A 17,518-nucleotide genomic window follows, 5' to 3' on the forward strand; every position below is an offset into this window, starting at 1 on the left:
CGGCTCATGACCCTGGTTCTGATGTGTCTGAGGATGTGGACTGAGACCGGTCAGACAGTGAGGATGTCTCTGGGTCCGAGTCAGCGCGCAAGAAGGCTCTGGTAGATGATCTTATCACCGCAGTGCGAGATACTCTAAAGATGGAGGGATCTGTGGAAGCGGCAGAGATGTCGGTCCCTTTTGGGTTCTGTAAGCCGACTCGCACTGCTAAGGTGTTTCCTTGTGTGTCTTATCTAGACCAACTTTTATACAAGGAGTGGGACAAACCACAGAAGGTTTTTTCGGTCCCTAAAAGTTGGAGGTTCGTTATCCCTTTGAGGAGAGTTTCCTAAAATGGACCTCTCCCCCGATAGTGGACCCCCCTGTGTCCAAATTAAACAAGGTAACCATGATTCCAGTGGAAGAGGCTCCTGCTTTCAAGGACCCTGCGGACAAGAGGGCTGAGGCAGTCACCAGCTACCTATACACGGTAGTGGGCTCGGCAGTGCGTCCAACTGTGGTTGGGGGCCCTGGTGTCTCAGACTCTCACTGAATGGGCAAAATTGCTGCACCATGGGTTAATGGAAAGACAGGCTCCCTCGGGCGAGGTGGCTCTGGCTGACCAGTTGGTACAGGACCTTAAGTTCGTCTGCGAGTCAGCTTTGGATATGATTCCCTTGCTGTCCAGAGCCTCAGTCTATGCAGTGGTGTTGCGCCGTCTGATCTGGCTAAAGTGTTGGTCTGCGGACCAATCTTCCAAGAAGGCGCTGATGGATTTGCCCTTTAAGGGCAACAGACTTGTTGGAGCATCTCTGGATGACATTAAGGATGTTGCAGGAGGTAAGAGCATGCTGCTGCCACAATCCAAAAAAGGGTAAGGAGCCACGCCTTAGGCAAGGGCCCTCCTTCGCCGTGCACAAGCGTTTTTTTTTTTTTTCCGTACGGCAGGTAAACTATCCCAGGCCCGATAAAACGCCGGCTGAGCGACAGAAGCATCCCTTCTCTCTTGCCCACCGAGCAAATTTTTTCTCTCCATCTTCATCCAACTCGTCGGGTAGCCCTGTTTGGGGCGGTTCAGGATCTGCTGGTATGCGGGATAATCATTCCTGTCCCAGTACAGGAACGGTTCCAGGGGTTTTAAATCTGTTCATAGTACCAAAGAAGGATGGGGTTTGTCCAATTCTGGACCTCAAGGCCCTCAATTGCTTTGTGAAAGTACAAAGATTCCAGGTGGAGTCGGTTCACTCTGTTGTCGCTGCTCTCCATCCAGGGGACTTTCTGGCGTCCTTGGACATCAAGAACGCATACTTGCATGTCCCCATATTCACCAGGCATCAGATTTCGGCGCTTTGCGGTCGGGGAGGACCACTATCAATTTGTGGCTCTCCCTTTTAGCCTAGCATCAGCACCGAGGGTGTTCACCAAGGTGCTCTCCCCAATTCTGGCCCTGCTAAGACAGCATGGAATTGCTATCGTGTGCTACTTGGACAATCTTCTTCTGAGGGCCACTTCAAACTCAGAATTAGAGGAGAGCGTGTCTATAACCTGTCGGACCCTCCGAGACTTTGGTTGGGTGCTGAACACTCAGAAGTCAGTATTGGTGCCGACTCAACGCCTAGAATATCTGGGGTTAGTTCTGGACTCTTCAGAGGCAAGAGTTTTTCTCCCTGTGGAAAGGTTACAGACCCTTCGGACTGCGGTACGCCAGTTGACATCCCAAAGATGGTCGTCACTCCGATTCTGAATGCGAGTCCTGGGTCTCATGGTAGCCTCCTTCGAGGCGGTTCCGTATGCTCAATTTCACACTCGAGTGTTGCAAAAGGAAATTCTGTCCAGATGGAACAAGTGCCCATCATCCCTGGATTGTCAGATCAGGGTGAGCCACCTAGTCAGGACCTCCCTGGTTTGGTGGCTGACGTCACCGTCACTTCTGTCCGGGAAGTCGTTCCTTCCCTGTCACTGGACGGTGTTCGCGACGGAACGCCAGCCGGGGTGTTCAGTCGGCCCAGGGTAGCTGGACTCCGGAGGAATCCCGCCTACCAATCAATGTCCTGGAACTTCGGGCGATCTGGTTTTGCCTCTCCGCGTGGTCTCATAGGTTTCAGGGGCACCCTGTCAGGATCCAGTCGGACAACGCCACGGCGGTGGCGTATGTCAACCATCAAGGAGGAACAAGAAGCTTGGTTGCAGCATCGAGGTGGGCAGAAAAGCGTGTACCGGCCCTGTCGGCCGTATACATTCGGGCGTGAAAAACTGTCAGGCGGGCTACCTGAGTCGCCAGATGCTGGACCAAGGAGAATGGTCTCTACACCTGGATGTGTTTCAGCTCCTTTGCCAATGATGGGGCTAGCCGGACGTAGATCTCCTGGCTTCTCTACTCAATCGGAAAGTATTGAGGTTTGTGGGCAGGTCAACAGACCCATGGGCAGATGCGTTGTTGGTACCATGGAGTCAGTATCAGCTAATATATGCCTTCCCTCCCCTGAAGCTCCTTCCTCGTCTGCTTCGTAGGGTAGAGGTAGAGGGGATTTCAATGATTCTAATTGCTCTGGATTGGCCTTGGCGTCCTTGGTACGCAAACCTTTTGCGTCTAGTAGCAGATGTCCCCTGGCGTCTACCGCTGCGAGGGGACCTGCTGTCGCAAGGTCCCATACTTCATCCTGTTTTACAGTCGCTGGCTTTAACGGCATGGCTATTGCGAGCCAGGTGCTAAGAGACCGGGGCCTGTCGGATTCAGTGATTTCTACCATGAGGAAGGCTCAGAAGTTATCCTCTAGGAAGTTTTACCATTGCATTTGGAAGGCCTACATATCCATGTGTGACGAAATGGGGTGGCATCCGCGTACTTATTTTGTCTCCAGAGTCCTGCTGTTTTTACAGCATGGGGTGGACCAAAAGCTTGCCTTAAGTACAATTAATTTTTTCAATGACCCCTGGCGGTTCATTCTCCGGTTGAGTATGTTTGTGCAGGGGATTCGGCATGTGGCCCCTCCTGTCTGTCCTCCACTACCTCAGTGTGACTTAAATCTGGTCCTCTCTGTGCCTGTTCCCACCGTTTGAAAACATTAAGGAGATTCCCTTGCTGACACTTTTTCAGAAAGTGGTCTTTTTGGTAGCTGTTACGTCAGACGGGTTTCTGAGCTGGCAGCCTTGTCGTGCAAAGCTCCCTATCTGGTCTTCCACAAGGATAAGGTGGTGCTGCGTCCGCAGCCTTCCTTTCTTCCTAAGGTCATTTTGGCTTTTTATCTCAATGAGGACATTGTACTTCCATCTTTGTGTCCTCGTCTGTCGCATCCTAAGGAGGTGGCGTTGCATTCCTTGGACGTTGTCTGTGCTCTGAGAGTATAGTTGTCTGCTACTGCTCCGTTCCGGAGGTCGGACTCGCTGTTTGTTTCGGTGGCTGGTCCTAAGAGGGGCATAGCGGTCTCGTCGGCCACCATCTCTAGGTGATCGTGATTCAGACTTATGCCTTAAAGGAGCGGGCGCCTCCCTTTCCTGTTACAGCGCATTCGACCAGGGCAATAGGTGCCTCTTGGGCTTTTCGACATCAAGCGTCTGTTTCCCAGGTGTGTATGGCGGCGACCTGGTGGTCCATTCACACTTTCACCAAATTTTACAAGGTTGATAGGAGTGCATCTACGGCTGCTTACTTCGGCCACAAGGTTTTGCAAGCGGCTGTTTAAACACTTCAGGACCGCCTCCTGCACATATACGTCGGTAGAATGGCACGGCTGGGCACATGTACATACAGGTACGTCCTGTACTAGTACCCAGCCGTGGGTCGCGGGCGCACTCCCGCGACCCGGTCCAAAGCTCCGGGACCCGATCGCCGCTGGAGTCCCGCGATCGGTACACGGAGCTGAAGACCGGGGAGAGCCGTGTGCAAACACAACTTCCCCGTTCTTCACTGTGGCGGCTGCATCGATCGTGTCATCCCTTTTAAAGGGGGAAACAATCGATTACGTCATACCTACAGCCACACCCCCCTACAGTTGTAAACACACTTCAGGAAACACATAACCCCATCAGCGCCCACTTGTGGTTAACTCCCAAACTGCAACTGTAATTTTCACAATAAACAATGCATTTTAAAAAATGTGTCAAAATTGTCCGAAGTGTCCGCCATAATGTCGCAGTCACAAAAAAAATCGCTGATCGCCGCCATTAGTAGTAAAAAAAAAAATTATAAAAATGCAATAAAACTATCCCCTTTTTTGTAAACCCTATAAATTTTGCGCAAACCAACCAATAAACGCTTATTGCGATTTTTTTTATTTTTTTATTTTTTTTTGTACCAAAAATAGGTAGAAGAATACGTATCGGCCTAAACTGAGTAAAAAAAAAATGTTATATATTTTTGGGGGATATTTATTATAGCAAAAAGTAAAAAAAATGATATTTTTTTTTAAATTGTCGCTCTATTTTTTTTTATAGTGCAGTGCCGAATCGCAAAAAGGGGCAAGGTCCTTTAGCTGCATTTTGGTCCGGGTCTTAAGTGGTTAAGGTTGCAACTCCTCCGTTGAGGGGCTCTGTTTTGGGATGAAGTTTAATTAATGCTGTTCCCACCCCTCGTTTTAAAACTGCTTTGAGACATCCCACTTTGTCAAGATTGCTGCTGTGTCCATCCATGAACGAAAGAGAAAATAGTATTTTTGTACTCACTGTAAAATCCTTTTCTCTGAGTTCATGGACGGACACAGCACCCACCCCTCCGTTTTGTTTGTACTGCTTTTCGACGAACTGAGCTGCGAGATGCAGGGAGCGGGGTTTTACTTAGAGGGACCGACCCTTGGGCGGTACTGTACAGTGTTTGATGTGATTAACACTTTCTAACAAGTTTTCTGCCTTGTCCACTCCTGGTTGAAGGCTTATACCCACTTTGTCAAGATTGCTGCTGTGTCTGTCCATGAACAGAGTACAAAAATCCTATTTTTAACCCTTTGTACAGTGTGCAGCAAAGGTGGTGAGACTTTTCAGTTCAGGGTACGGAAAACAAATCAATTATACATGATGTGGTGATCTGAGGGGAACTGGGAAAATTAGCTATGTTGTTTGCTGTTCAAACACCAGCTGAATCCTGGTGGGAAGTATATTGATTTGATTTGACTTTTTCCTGTTATAGCTGTACAAGAGCGCAATTCTTATGCTGTCAGTGTTTGGAAACGAGTGAAAGCCAAGCTAGAGGGAAGAGATGTGGATCCCAACAGAAGGATGTCTGTTGCTGAACAGGTGGGTAGATGAGGACAGGCACAAACTTATAATGCAAAGCCGCCACTAACCCTGCCCTCCCAGTTTTAGGTTTAAATGGACTTCCACTGTGCCACATTCCAATGTATGGGGAAAAAAGAAACCAGTTGTTTCAAAAAATGTTTAGACTTTTACAGGCACAACATGAGGCAGAGTGAAAATATCTCAAATACCATTTATTCACTTAAATAAAATCAAGACGCTGGTATAAAACCATCCCTATTTGGGATAATACAGGTCTAGCACAACATGGACCAGTAATGTTCACCTATTTCATATATAATTATATACACATGAATTGCCATATATTAAAGTGTTAAAGGAACACAAAAGGCAAACTTTTTTTTTTTTTTTTTTAATAACAAACATGTTATACTTACCTTCACTGTGCAGCTCGTTTTGCACAGAGTGTCCCCTAACCCTGTCTTCTGGGGTCCCTCGGCGGCTGTCTTGGCTCCTCCTCACAAAAGCTTTCCACCTTCATGCGAGCGAGCTCACTTGGTGGAAAGCTTTTGCGAGTGCACTCCCGTGATACAGCGGCGGGCATAGCCGCCCGACTGTATCTCTCGGCCCCGCCCCTGGCGTGCCGCATCTTCTGCTATGATTGACAGCAGCGCCAGCCAATGGCTGCGCTGCTATCAATCCGTCCAGCCAATCAACGGCCAGGCTGGGAACCGAAGGGGATCACGTGAACGCGCGCGGGACTTTCGAGGGGGTCAAGTAAGTAAAAAGGGGGGTTGGGGGGGGGGGGGGCGGTACCGTCGGATGTTTTTTCACCTTAATGCATAGGATGCATTAAGGTGAAAAAACATGTACCTTTACAACCCCTTTAATTACAGATCCACATATTGCAGTGCAATCTGCTTTTTCAGGATAAGGCGATTAAACTTTGACTACAGTAAATCTTGTCAGGCATTATAGTGGCTGTGGTCATAGTGTCTTGGGGGTGGTCACAGAGGTCAAGCAAGCTGTAACACTCAAGGCAAACCGGGCTAATAAATAACATGTAAATACACCACTATACTTGTTACATGCTGGGGGTCTTAAAAAACAATGTGGCCATACATGCAAGAAGATGGTAAAGACTACCCTCAATCTGAATGCTGCTGCTGCCAGAAGAGGCACTCTATGGGAGTGACATATATGGAAAAATTTGTCAGAATTGTGACTTCTTTCCTCCTCTGTGGCACTGGCCTATTTTTGTTCAAGTTATCCATCTGAGGCACCCTTGAGAGAGTGCAGAAACTGAATTGTTTATATCCTTTCCCCTTCCGACAGCAGTATTCATAGTTTGGGTAGCCTTTACCATGTATGGCAACCCTTCATAAGTGCAGAAGTATTATGGTGGCGGAAGCGGAGTCCACCACGAAACGCATCAATATTTGGATCTGATATCTACACGTTAATATTTGGCAATTCACATGTGTAAACAGTTTTATGATATTGACTGACTGATCTTCATTTCTGGTCTGTGGGGCTAGACCTGTATTGGCCCATATAAGGATTATTTTTAAAAGCATCTGTTGTTGATTTTAATGAAGTGAATAAACTAATAATCCCTCTGCCTCGTGTTGTGCCTGTGAAAGTTTTATACCACCATTCATGATGCAATTCTTTTTTCATTTGTATTTTCAGGCTGAAATATGGTGTTTGGTGTTTTATTTATTAGCTGTACATATATTTCCTGTCTCTGACCAGAACAATATTAAGCCAGTATGAGCAGCGCTCAGATATTCATTGGCAGCTTTGTATTCTGTGAATGAAATACAAAGTTTCCTTTTATTGGCAGATATTCTGCTGTCATCAGCTCCCCCCTTCCCACAGCTTGGTCCAAACAAACTATTGTAAAAGAAAACATGTAAATCAGCTTTAAATGTCAGATTGGCAATGCCTTATGTAAAAATATATATATATTATATGCTAACTAACACCCTATTTATTCGTCCTTTTTTTGTGCATGACTCAGTGTGCCTACTGATCTCTTCGGAGTTTTAGAGGCTCGTTCACACAGGCACACTAAGCAGTGCAGAAACACTTGGTTTAAAGCTGTGCATGGGTCCCGAACAGATGTGCACTCGGATGTGCTTGAAAATCCATATAGCCGTCTTCCTGTCATTGATTTGAACAGGCCGACTGCAAGGACTAGCTGTGCCATTTGGGCAAGTAAACATAGCCCTCTGTAGGGGCGTACTGATCAGTGCACCCATGTGAATGAGGCCTTTCTGGCAACCATGTCTGATGCATGTATTTTGGTTTTCTTACCCACCTTCCCTTTTTTCTTTGTAGTTCGAATGTCATAATCTTGTTCTTTTGGTATTTACCCAATCTGGAATGTATACAGATATACATTCCAGAGTTGGTAAATCTGTGCATGTGTGGCACTACTGATGACTTGAATATAATGGGTATATGCGCTAATATTAACTACAGTGGTAAAACCGTGTACTGCAAAAGTGTATAACCTAGTCCAGGTAGGTAAACACATATGAACCAGTGCAATACAAATAAAGCTGCCAATATTCAATATGTATCAGGATACAATCAGTCCCAGTGCAAGTGCTATGAATCAACCATGCAGCACACCCCCTAAGAAAGGAGAACCAGTTCACAGTAATGACTTGAAATAGAAATGCTGTGCAAGACTGAGAAATTCCTCTGCACTTCCTATGGTTGTCTCAGGCACACATGTAGAATCTTCAAACCAGCACAGCTCACTTGGCTCCTTGAGAGGAGCCAAGTGACGGGATCGACTGATGTTATCCGTATGAGGAGATCATCAATCTGAGCGGCAGTAGAAGTTGTTTTCCCTTATCCGCGGATTCGTGAGTGTGCACACTTACAGCTTAGTCTTTGTCTCCTGCTTGGGCATACAGTATTGCACCATGAGTTTGGTTTTTGTTTTTTCTCCCCTCTGTTTCTTATGAGCTGTGCTGGTTAGAAGATTCTACATGTGTGCCTGAGACAGCCATAGAAAGTGCAGAGGAATTTCTCAGTCTTACACAGCATTCCTATTTCAAGTCATTACTGTGAACTGGTTCTCCCTTCTTAGGGGGTGTGCTGCATGGTTGATTCATAGCACTTGCACTGGAACTAATTGTATCCTGGTACATATTGAATATTGGCACTTTTATTTGTATTGCACTGGTTCATATGTGTTTACCTACCTGGACTAGGTTATACACGTTTTCTGTACAGTGTTTTACCACTGGAGTTAATATTGGCGCATATACCCATTATATTCACTTTTAATTGGTTTAGTTCACCGTTCTATATGCAGCAATTATTATTTGGTTATTTTTGTGGTTTTTATTTCCTATATATTTTTTTATTTAATAGGGCTGTAATACCCATTTTATCACATTTTTACACTACTGATGACTTAAGTCCAGGCGGGTCAGAAATCATGGTGGAAGTGAAGCACAGGCTAGCATTTACCTTGTGTGTTGATAACCATACATTTTTTACACTTTTTTAACAATTCTGTTAACATTTATTAGGTGGATTTTGTGATTAAGGAGGCAACAAATCTAGATAACCTGGCTCAGCTGTATGAAGGTTGGACAGCTTGGGTGTGAATTAGAAGACGGCAGACCAGCCTGGTTCAGCACAGTCGGCAATCCACCAGAATCAGTCAAGTCTCAGGCATCCACAGCCGCGCCAAGGCCGGTGGTGATGTATACTGGGGCTTAATATGTGGTAATCTAGGAAATCCTGGTGCAGTGGGAACGGGAATCCCACAGGAACGCTGCACCCAGAGCAACGTTAAACACCAGTGGTCAGCAACCCCAAGGGCACAGAGTACAATGCTCACCGTCTGGGTAAAGTGATTGTCTTTCTGCTGTGGAAGATCTGACAGTACAGCTGAGAAATTGCTGCAGAAAGAAATCGGCATCCTCCAGACCGCATGGTGATCTAGAACTCTTCCATGTGACCCTGTCAACAATTGAAGATATGCTAAACCCTGTTCGTCAAGGGGGGAACACTGGGGGCCATCAAGGATTTGCAGTGAAGAGGATGCTGTCCGTTTCTTGGGTTACTCTTGTTGCTTGGCAATGCTGCTGGTTGAGTTGGCCAGCTTAGCACAGAAGAGGCTAGGAGATGAAGCATGGCCTCTGAAAACTAGCTGAAAACAGCCAAAGAACAGAATTGTGAAGTTAGGTGGACTTCTGAAAAGAAGAAAAAAACCTTGTTTTCCATTCTTTTCTTCCCCTCATTTCTTGTAGTTAGGATACCTGGTTACTTTTCACACTGTATTCATACTAACACTTTTGTTTGGTAGCTGGGCATATATCCAGAGACACTTAATACTTTTCAGAAGTATTTCATTCACTTAGTACCCAATGCAAAAAATATATCTTGCCTTTTTTGTGTGACCCATGCAAAAATACATGAAGGATCAACCCAATACATTGAAATAAGCCCAGCACTGATTCTGCTTCTCAAAAATCTACATGACCCACACCAACATTTGTGTGTTTCCATACGCTTAACTGATGTGCATACTCCTCCCCTCCTTTCTCGCTCTTTTTTTGTTTTTTGTTTTAATAGCATAGTCTAAGTAGTTAAGCTTGTCACTTGATGACAGTTATAATAAAGTGAACTTCTGGTGGAGGTAGACTGCAATGGTGTTTAATTTACATTTTGAATGAAGAATATTTGTTTTACACTTAAGCCTTTAACACCTCCATGCTTGGTTTTAACCCTTCTAATATTACCCGAGAAGTATGGCTTTCTGCCAGATATACGTTACTTTAATTTGTGAGGTCTTAAGACCTTGTGTGGCATATGTTCTGTTTAAGAACGTTTGTTAATAGGTCAACATATTCTATTTTTGTAATTCAGCTCATGTACAGAACTTGGGTATTCTAAAATGGTAGAGGCAAGTGAAAGAAGAGACGTGTTGCCCATAGTAACGAGTCAGGTTCTTGTTTTCATCTTTAAAAACCTGCACTACAGAAATGATGGCTAGAATCCAGTTTCTGTGGGAAGAAAATCCACTTTCCTGCATTCTTTTCCATGTTTTTATATGACAAGTTAATCCCTCACAGAAAATTGCAAGATTTTCCTTTAATGAGATCCATTAAAGTACCGTTAATTAAGATTTTATTTGGCATTTCCTTCTGGATACATTTTCTAGTACATTGCACATGGGTGGCTATGAGAACAGTGTTTTGCAGATGTTCACATAATGTGATTCCTTTATTGTCCTTTTATTATTTTTTTTTTATTTTTATTTTTCATTTTTGTTGTCTGAATCTGATTTGGTGATGTTGAAACAGATCCATTCTAATTTTAAGTGTTTTCTTTCAGTCATCCCTACTGGGTTTCTTTTTGTGCCCCTTTCCCCCCACTTGTATTGCCTACATGTTTGTGACTTTTAAATTGTTTTTGGGTTTAATACAAGAGCACACATGTCTGTTAAGAAGAATATCCATTCAACCAGCAGTTGCCGTTAGGGAAAACCGTTTATACCAGCAATATTTTAGATAGTAAGCATTTTGTGTGTGTATCGTTAATCCTCCCTGCCACAGAGGTCTGCAGCACATCACTGTATTGTAACAGTCCTCTTTGACAACAGGAGCATTAAGTCTGCTAATGGCAATCTTTTCTCCCAGTCTGAAGTATTAACAAATTCTAATATTTGCAGTTAATGAAAATGTCAGTTTGTATAAGAATGACAGCCTTATTTGCTCTAGTTGGCTGGCTAAGAGTACTTAAACGCTGAGTAATGCATGCCTGTCTTGTGTACCAGCAGACACTGCTATACAGTTATGGTGATGGTAAGACTTTGTATGTCAGAATTCAATGTAATGGAATTTAACTTTACTCCCACAAGCGAAAATCCTTTTGTGAGCTGTAGATAAAAGTGAGGAAAACCTGCATTACTTTAATTTCTTCTGAGATGTTAACGTTTAATGCACTTCAGACACCTGTAATATTGCATTTCTACTTTCAATTACAAACATCTATGAAGAATCAGATTCTTAATTGTTTAAATAAAATACTTACGATTAATGCATAATGTACAGATTTTTTTTCCTTTTTAAAACACTTGTGTTAAATGTAATTTAAAAGACACAAAATTAAAGTGGATTGTAAAACTTTTTAATTAAAATATTAAATGTCATACTTATCTGTTCTGTGGTTTTGCACAGGGCAGCCCTGATGCCTAGTGCCTGCTGCTAGTGCCGCTTTCTATAGGGTACTCGTGCTGGCTCGATCCTGAGATGCCCTGCCTTTTGCTATTAATCTTCCCTGTGATGAGGAGGAGAGAGACTGCTCTCAGGCACAGCACTGGATTGAAATCTGGCTCTGGTAAATATAAAGGTGTAGAGGGGGGGGGGGAGGGTATCCTGTAGCATAGAATGTTTTTTTTTTTTTATCCTTAAAGTCTAAGTTCACCTTTACAGAAAATCTGTAAGGTGACCTTACATTGGACCTAATCCCCATCCCACCCGGTCCCACTGTACAAGATTGCTGCGATACCGCTGTCAGACATTGAAAAGCCGCTTTACCGGTCCACGGGGGGTTTGAAACCCCCCATGGCTTAATTGCGTGTCCAAATTTCTAAGCCAGTATGGGTTACAGATATTTAAATTGCTCAGCACCATCACATGGACGACGCTGACCGATTTAAAAGCCGTCTAGCCCATACTGTCAAAACTGCAATGAGAGGAAGCTGCCGGGAAGGTCACCTTACAGACTTTCTTTAACGGTGAACATACACTTTAATGCAGAGAATGCATTTACTGCTTGCCGACCAACCACTGTCATACTGTGGCAGGTCGGCTCGTCCCCTTAAATCGCTGTATCTGTACGTTGGTCCCTTTTAACAGCTATAGAAGGTGGCCACGATCGCTCCATAGAGAACCAGAACGGGGATCTGTCAATGTAAACAAACAGATCCCCATTCTGACAGGGAAGTTCTGAGTGATCATATAGAAAAAATAGTGCAGCGCAAATAATACAATAAATACAATAATAAATCAATAAATCAATTTGGTAAAGTCCATAAAGTGCAAAGTGATAAAAGTGCTCCAAAAAATCAATGGTGATCAAAAGTGCAATAATCTTCAACAGATCCGTGACCCACAGGAAAGGGTTAACCTCCACCAAGAGTAAAGGGTGGCCTCTCACCTCAATACTTCGACCTGTGGCTAGGTCAAAAGGCAAGAAGCAAAATCTCCAGAGATAGGTAATCAGCTTTACATGGGTTCAATTCCAAAGAATCCACCAGATGGCACCAGCGGGCAATAAGCAAGGCAACACTCTCCCATACCGCAATAACATGGACCGAAAAGGAGTAAGAAGGACAATTCTAAGTGCTAACTGCTTAAAACGTTTAATGAAATTTAAAAGCATAAGATAAAAAACTCACATAGTCCTGCACTCATAGACCGAGTGCAGGTATAACAGCAGTTACCGGAACGAACGTCCGGATCAATGTACACAGCTTGTTGGGTCTCTGTGAGGCAAACGCGGATGACGTCGACGTAGCTCCTCTGTTCCTAGTGATTAAGAACAGCAATCTATCTGTACTCCCAGTCAGTCTCCAACCACAGTTTTAAACATCTCCCAGGGAACACATTTAACCCCATGATCGCCACTACTGTTATCCCCTTCCCTGCAGGTGTCCTTTATGCAGTAATCGGTGCATTTTTATAGTATTGATCGCTGTATAAATGTTACTGGTCCCAAAAAAGTCTCAAATCTGTCCGCTGCAATGTCGCAGTCACGCTAAAAATTGCAGATCGCTGCCATTACTAGTAAAATAATAATACAAATGCCGTTAATCTATCCCCCATTTTGTAGACGCTATAACTTTTGCACAAAACAATCAATATACGCTTATTGCAATGGTCTGGTCATTAAGGGGAGGAAATCTTCTGGGGCTGAAGTGGTTAAAGTGGATGTAAACACGATTTTCATGAAATTTGAGCCGGGCACATATATCTGCAGTGCTTTGTTCTTTCTTCAAAGCGCTATGCCCCTTTCCTCTGTTTATCAGCCTGGTAACTCCTGACAAGTTCTCTGTCACATATGATAAAAGCAGCCCAAGTTTTGTGTTGGGGAGGATGCTATAAATTGGCAGCATGCTAAACGATTCAAAGGACAGTGTTGAAAGTCTCTACTTATGAGGAGAGGGGGTGTGTGCCTTTCCTCCAATCTGCTGTCTCAGCTGTATGCCTAGGCTTCACCACAGTGTTAACCAGGAAGAGAAAATCTAACACAATGTGCACTTTCTAAACTGTATATGAAGGTGAAGATGGCAGATATACATGAAAAACTTGTACGCAGGTTTGTTTCATCTCTGTGTATTATCTGAGGGTGTTCACTTCACTGGGTATATGTGAGGGTTTACATCCTTTTTAAGGTTAAAAAAAAGCCTTAAAATGATCACCTTGTAAAAAATTCCATTTGTATTTTAAACTCAATGTTAAGGCAAAACATTTTTGTATAGCTATAAAAAAAAGGGGGGGGGGTATTTTTTTAAGTGGTCACATTCCCTCAGTTCTTGGCTGCATAAGAGCTGGAGGGAGGAGGAGAAGCAGCAGTACACTGAGCTTCCCAGTGAATGGTTGTGCAGTGGGAGCATGTCAGGACAAGTCTGATCATTGGAGGAGAGCACACAGATTTCCCAGCATAGCTAGAGAACGGACCACAGTGTGTTCTGCTGTTTAGTGTGGTCATTTGTAATGGGGAAGTAGAGGGACTAGCAGGAACAACCAGGGATTTCACATAAAGTAAGCAATACAAAAGGATACTTTCTCATACAAGTACATGGTACAGAAGGCACATATCAGTGATATGAAGTTTTGGTGTAACAAAGGCTTTAAGACTTTAGAGCTACTTTGTCTGTTTCTTAAGGTGAAATTAATATTTACTAAATAAATTCTTTATTAATATGCTCCATAAATGTGCCAATAACATGCCTGTTAAGGAACTTTCATTTTTGCTCTGGTGTTGCTTGTATACACCAAGCCACTTTATTGTGCTGATCCTTGATGGTAATCTTGTGTTCTGCAGTCTCCTAAAGATATTCTGCAGGCCAACCTGGCTCTGCGTTTACGTATTCCATAAGACTGGCATTGCATGTTTTTGGAAGTACTTCTCAGCTGAATGGTTGCACGGCACAAAATATATGGAAAGATGCATCAATTCTTTTTAAAGCCTGTCTCATGCTGGTTGTAGAAAACACACTTCAGTGAACGGAATGGACTACAGGTGGTCCCCGGGTTACAAACAAGATCTGTAGGTTTGTTCCACTTCAGCCCCAGAAGAATTGGCTGCTGAATAACCAAGCCATGTTTTGCGATTCTGCACTGCTTCACTTTAACTGACAATTGCGCAGTCATGCGACTTGGTACCCAAACAAAATTCCCCACCAAAATAGAGCTTTCTGTTGGTGGTATTTGATCACCTCTGCTGTTTTTTTATTTTTTATGCTATAATCAAAAAGCGACAATTTAAAAAAAAGCAATATTTTTTGCTATAATATCCCCCAAAAATATATAAAAAAAAATTCTTTCTTAGTTTAGGCCAATATGTATTCTACATATTTTTGGTAAAAAAAAATCACAATAAGCGTAAATTGATTGGTTTGCACCTGGGACACGACATTGATCACTGCTCCCGATGACAGGGAGCAGTAGGTCACAAGGCAGAACCGGAAAATGCCTTGTTTACACAGGCACCTCCTTGTTCTGAAGCTCAGTGACACGATCGTGGGACACCGACTGATATCAAGTCCGCAGGTCCCACGGTCATGGAGCCCGGCAGGAAATTAAAAGCGATGTACAGGTACGTTGCTTTGCCCAGCCATTCTGCCGATGTATACTGTATATGCGTGAAGCGTAATTTGTTTGCACGTCCGAACAGGTACATTTTCTAAGTGTAGCTGCAGCCAAAAAAATATTTCTCTTATTGTCCATGGACGGACACGGCTCCTTACATCTTGACAAGTGGGCTATGTTCCCTGTTTACAGGAGAGGACTAGTCCTGTAAACAGGGAACATAACCCACTTGTCAAGATTTAAGGAGCTGTGTCCATCCATTGACGTCCGAGAAAAGGATTTTACAGTGAGTACAAAAAAATCCTATTTTTCTTAATGTTTTTGGATAGCATAAGGAAGGGTTAACACCCCTGTAACATTTGTTTTGCTGTCTGTGCCCCTGTTCAGAAGATTTAACCTTGATTTCTGTCCTTGTGACATCGAATGAATTGGATTCAGAACATTTTGGGTTTTTCTGGAAACGAGGATTGGTGATAAAGCATCAGTAGAGGTACTTTTTTTCCCATGATGCTTACAGGAGTGAATTTTCCCTTCCTAGGGGGTAGATTTCCTCTCACTTCCTGTTGTCTCCCTCCGTTTTGTATGTAGGAGTCGTTTGTAAGTCAGATGTTTGTAACCCAGGGGAATTTACCCCTTATGTTTCTTTTAATAAACTCCATGAATTGCTAATAAAATTGAAGTTTGACAACAGAACAGAGTTAAATTGTAATCCTGTAAAAGAACTGTGGTGATGTATGTCGTATAAAATGTTCAGTTTACATTCATAAATATTGTATATCTGCAGTTATTCTTTTGAGTTTCTACTGCTTGCACCCAAGATGGCTGCTTCACTGCCCCAAGGGGAAATAAAGCCCAGGAAAAGAAGTGAGGGAAAATCTAACTATACAAACTGATTTGAACGTGCTTTTTCTAAGTTAATTGGGGGATGCTAGAACCTTTAGAAGATTTTTGTCTGCGCTCCTGTTGCGGACTTTCCCTTGCTTTTAGGTAAAACTTTATCCTGCACCAACACTGGTTTGTGGCTTAAAATGCAAACAGACTGGGCAGCTAAGGACCCTTTCACACTAGCGGACCGTATGTCCGCATTTTCATCCGTCCGCGGATGAAAACGTGACATACATGGGTCCCTATGTGATTACGGGTGTCGGCGGATGAACATCCGCTGACACCCATAATTTGTCCGCCTCCGCAAAGATCCGCATTTGCAGACAGAAGAAATCCTATTTTTCTTCTGTCTGCCGGATCGGATGAACACGGACATACGGTCTGTGTTCGTCCGATCCCCCATAGGGGAGAGCGGAGGAAACACAGGGCGGTCCCTGCACAGTGTGCGGGGACCGCCCTGCCAGCTCAGCTGGGATTTTACGGAGGATCCCCGCTGAGCAAAGCGGACACACGGAGCGGATCATTACTGATCCGCTCCGTGTGAAAGGGCCCTAAACCTTTAAGCTTCAGCCCCGGAAGGATTTACCCCCTTGATGATCAGGCCATTTTTTTGCCATACGGTACTGCTTCGCTTTAACTGACAATTGCGCAGTCGTGCAATGCTGTACCCAAGCAAAATGTATGTCCTTTTCCCCCCACAAATAGAGATTTATTTGGTGGTATTTGATGACCTGTGTTTTTTACGCTATAAACAAAAAAAAGGTAAATTTTAGAAAAAATTAAAATGTATTTATCAATTTAGGCCAATTTTGTATTCTACATATTTTTTGGTTAAAAATCCTGTCTACAAAATAGGGGATAGATTTGGGGCATTTTTTATTTTTTTCTAGTAATGGCAGCGATCTGATTAATTTTTTATTTATTTATTTATTTTTTGGGGGGGGGGGGGGAGACCAATGACATTACTACAGTGATTAGTGCTAAAAATATGCACCATTATTTTACTAATGTCACTGGCTGGGAAGGGGTTAACAGACGATCGAAGGGTTAACGGTTCCCTCACTGTGTATTACCTCTATAGCAGAAAGATGGGATCTGTGTGATCTCCCCTGTCAGATTTGCCTTGTTCACACTGGCAGATCCCTGTTCTTACACTGTGGATAATGATCATGGGTGGCTGGCAGGGACATCGAGTCCGCCTGCCCAGCTCATTGGCTCCTCCAACTGGCCAATGGGAGCGTGCGCCCACAAATTGCCATGTACAAGCATAACGTACACATACGGCAATATGTGCAGCCAAGCCAGCCTGCCACAGTATAACTGCGGCAGCTGGTTGGCAAGGGGGTAAAGTTGTCATTAAACCCCCAGACACTGAAAAACTCATTACATGCTATATAACAGTGTCTGCATGCTCACAAAGTCACTAAAATATTTGCTTTGTGTAAAGACAAATATACCTGGTTGATCCTGTCTTCAGCTGCTGTTCGTTCCTTCTCCCCACTGCAGCCTGTATAGCTTGACTGTTGCCACGTCTACTGAGCATGCTCCACTTTGACATTACCTCTGAGATATTAATTTCTTCCTTATTTTTTTATTTTTACTTTTATACAAAG

General features: G+C 43.7%; 1 protein-coding gene across 2 annotated transcripts in view; it reads left to right on the forward strand.

The window, feature by feature from the left end:
- Positions 1-11,248, forward strand: part of SMG1 (SMG1 nonsense mediated mRNA decay associated PI3K related kinase) — a 233,206-nt gene extending 221,958 nt beyond the window's left edge. For both annotated transcript variants that reach the window (XM_040356901.1, XM_040356902.1), the window contains exons 62-63: positions 5,102-5,208; positions 8,724-11,248. In XM_040356901.1, the coding sequence (XP_040212835.1) occupies positions 5,102-5,208; positions 8,724-8,801 (185 nt within the window). In that variant the 3' untranslated portion in view covers positions 8,802-11,248. The remainder of the gene's footprint in view (positions 1-5,101; positions 5,209-8,723) is intronic.
- The last annotated feature ends 6,270 nt before the right edge of the window (positions 11,249-17,518 follow it).

The sequence above is a fragment of the Rana temporaria genome, chromosome 6, assembly GCF_905171775.1.
Source record: "Rana temporaria chromosome 6, aRanTem1.1, whole genome shotgun sequence".
Classification (NCBI taxonomy): Eukaryota; Metazoa; Chordata; class Amphibia; order Anura; family Ranidae; genus Rana; species Rana temporaria.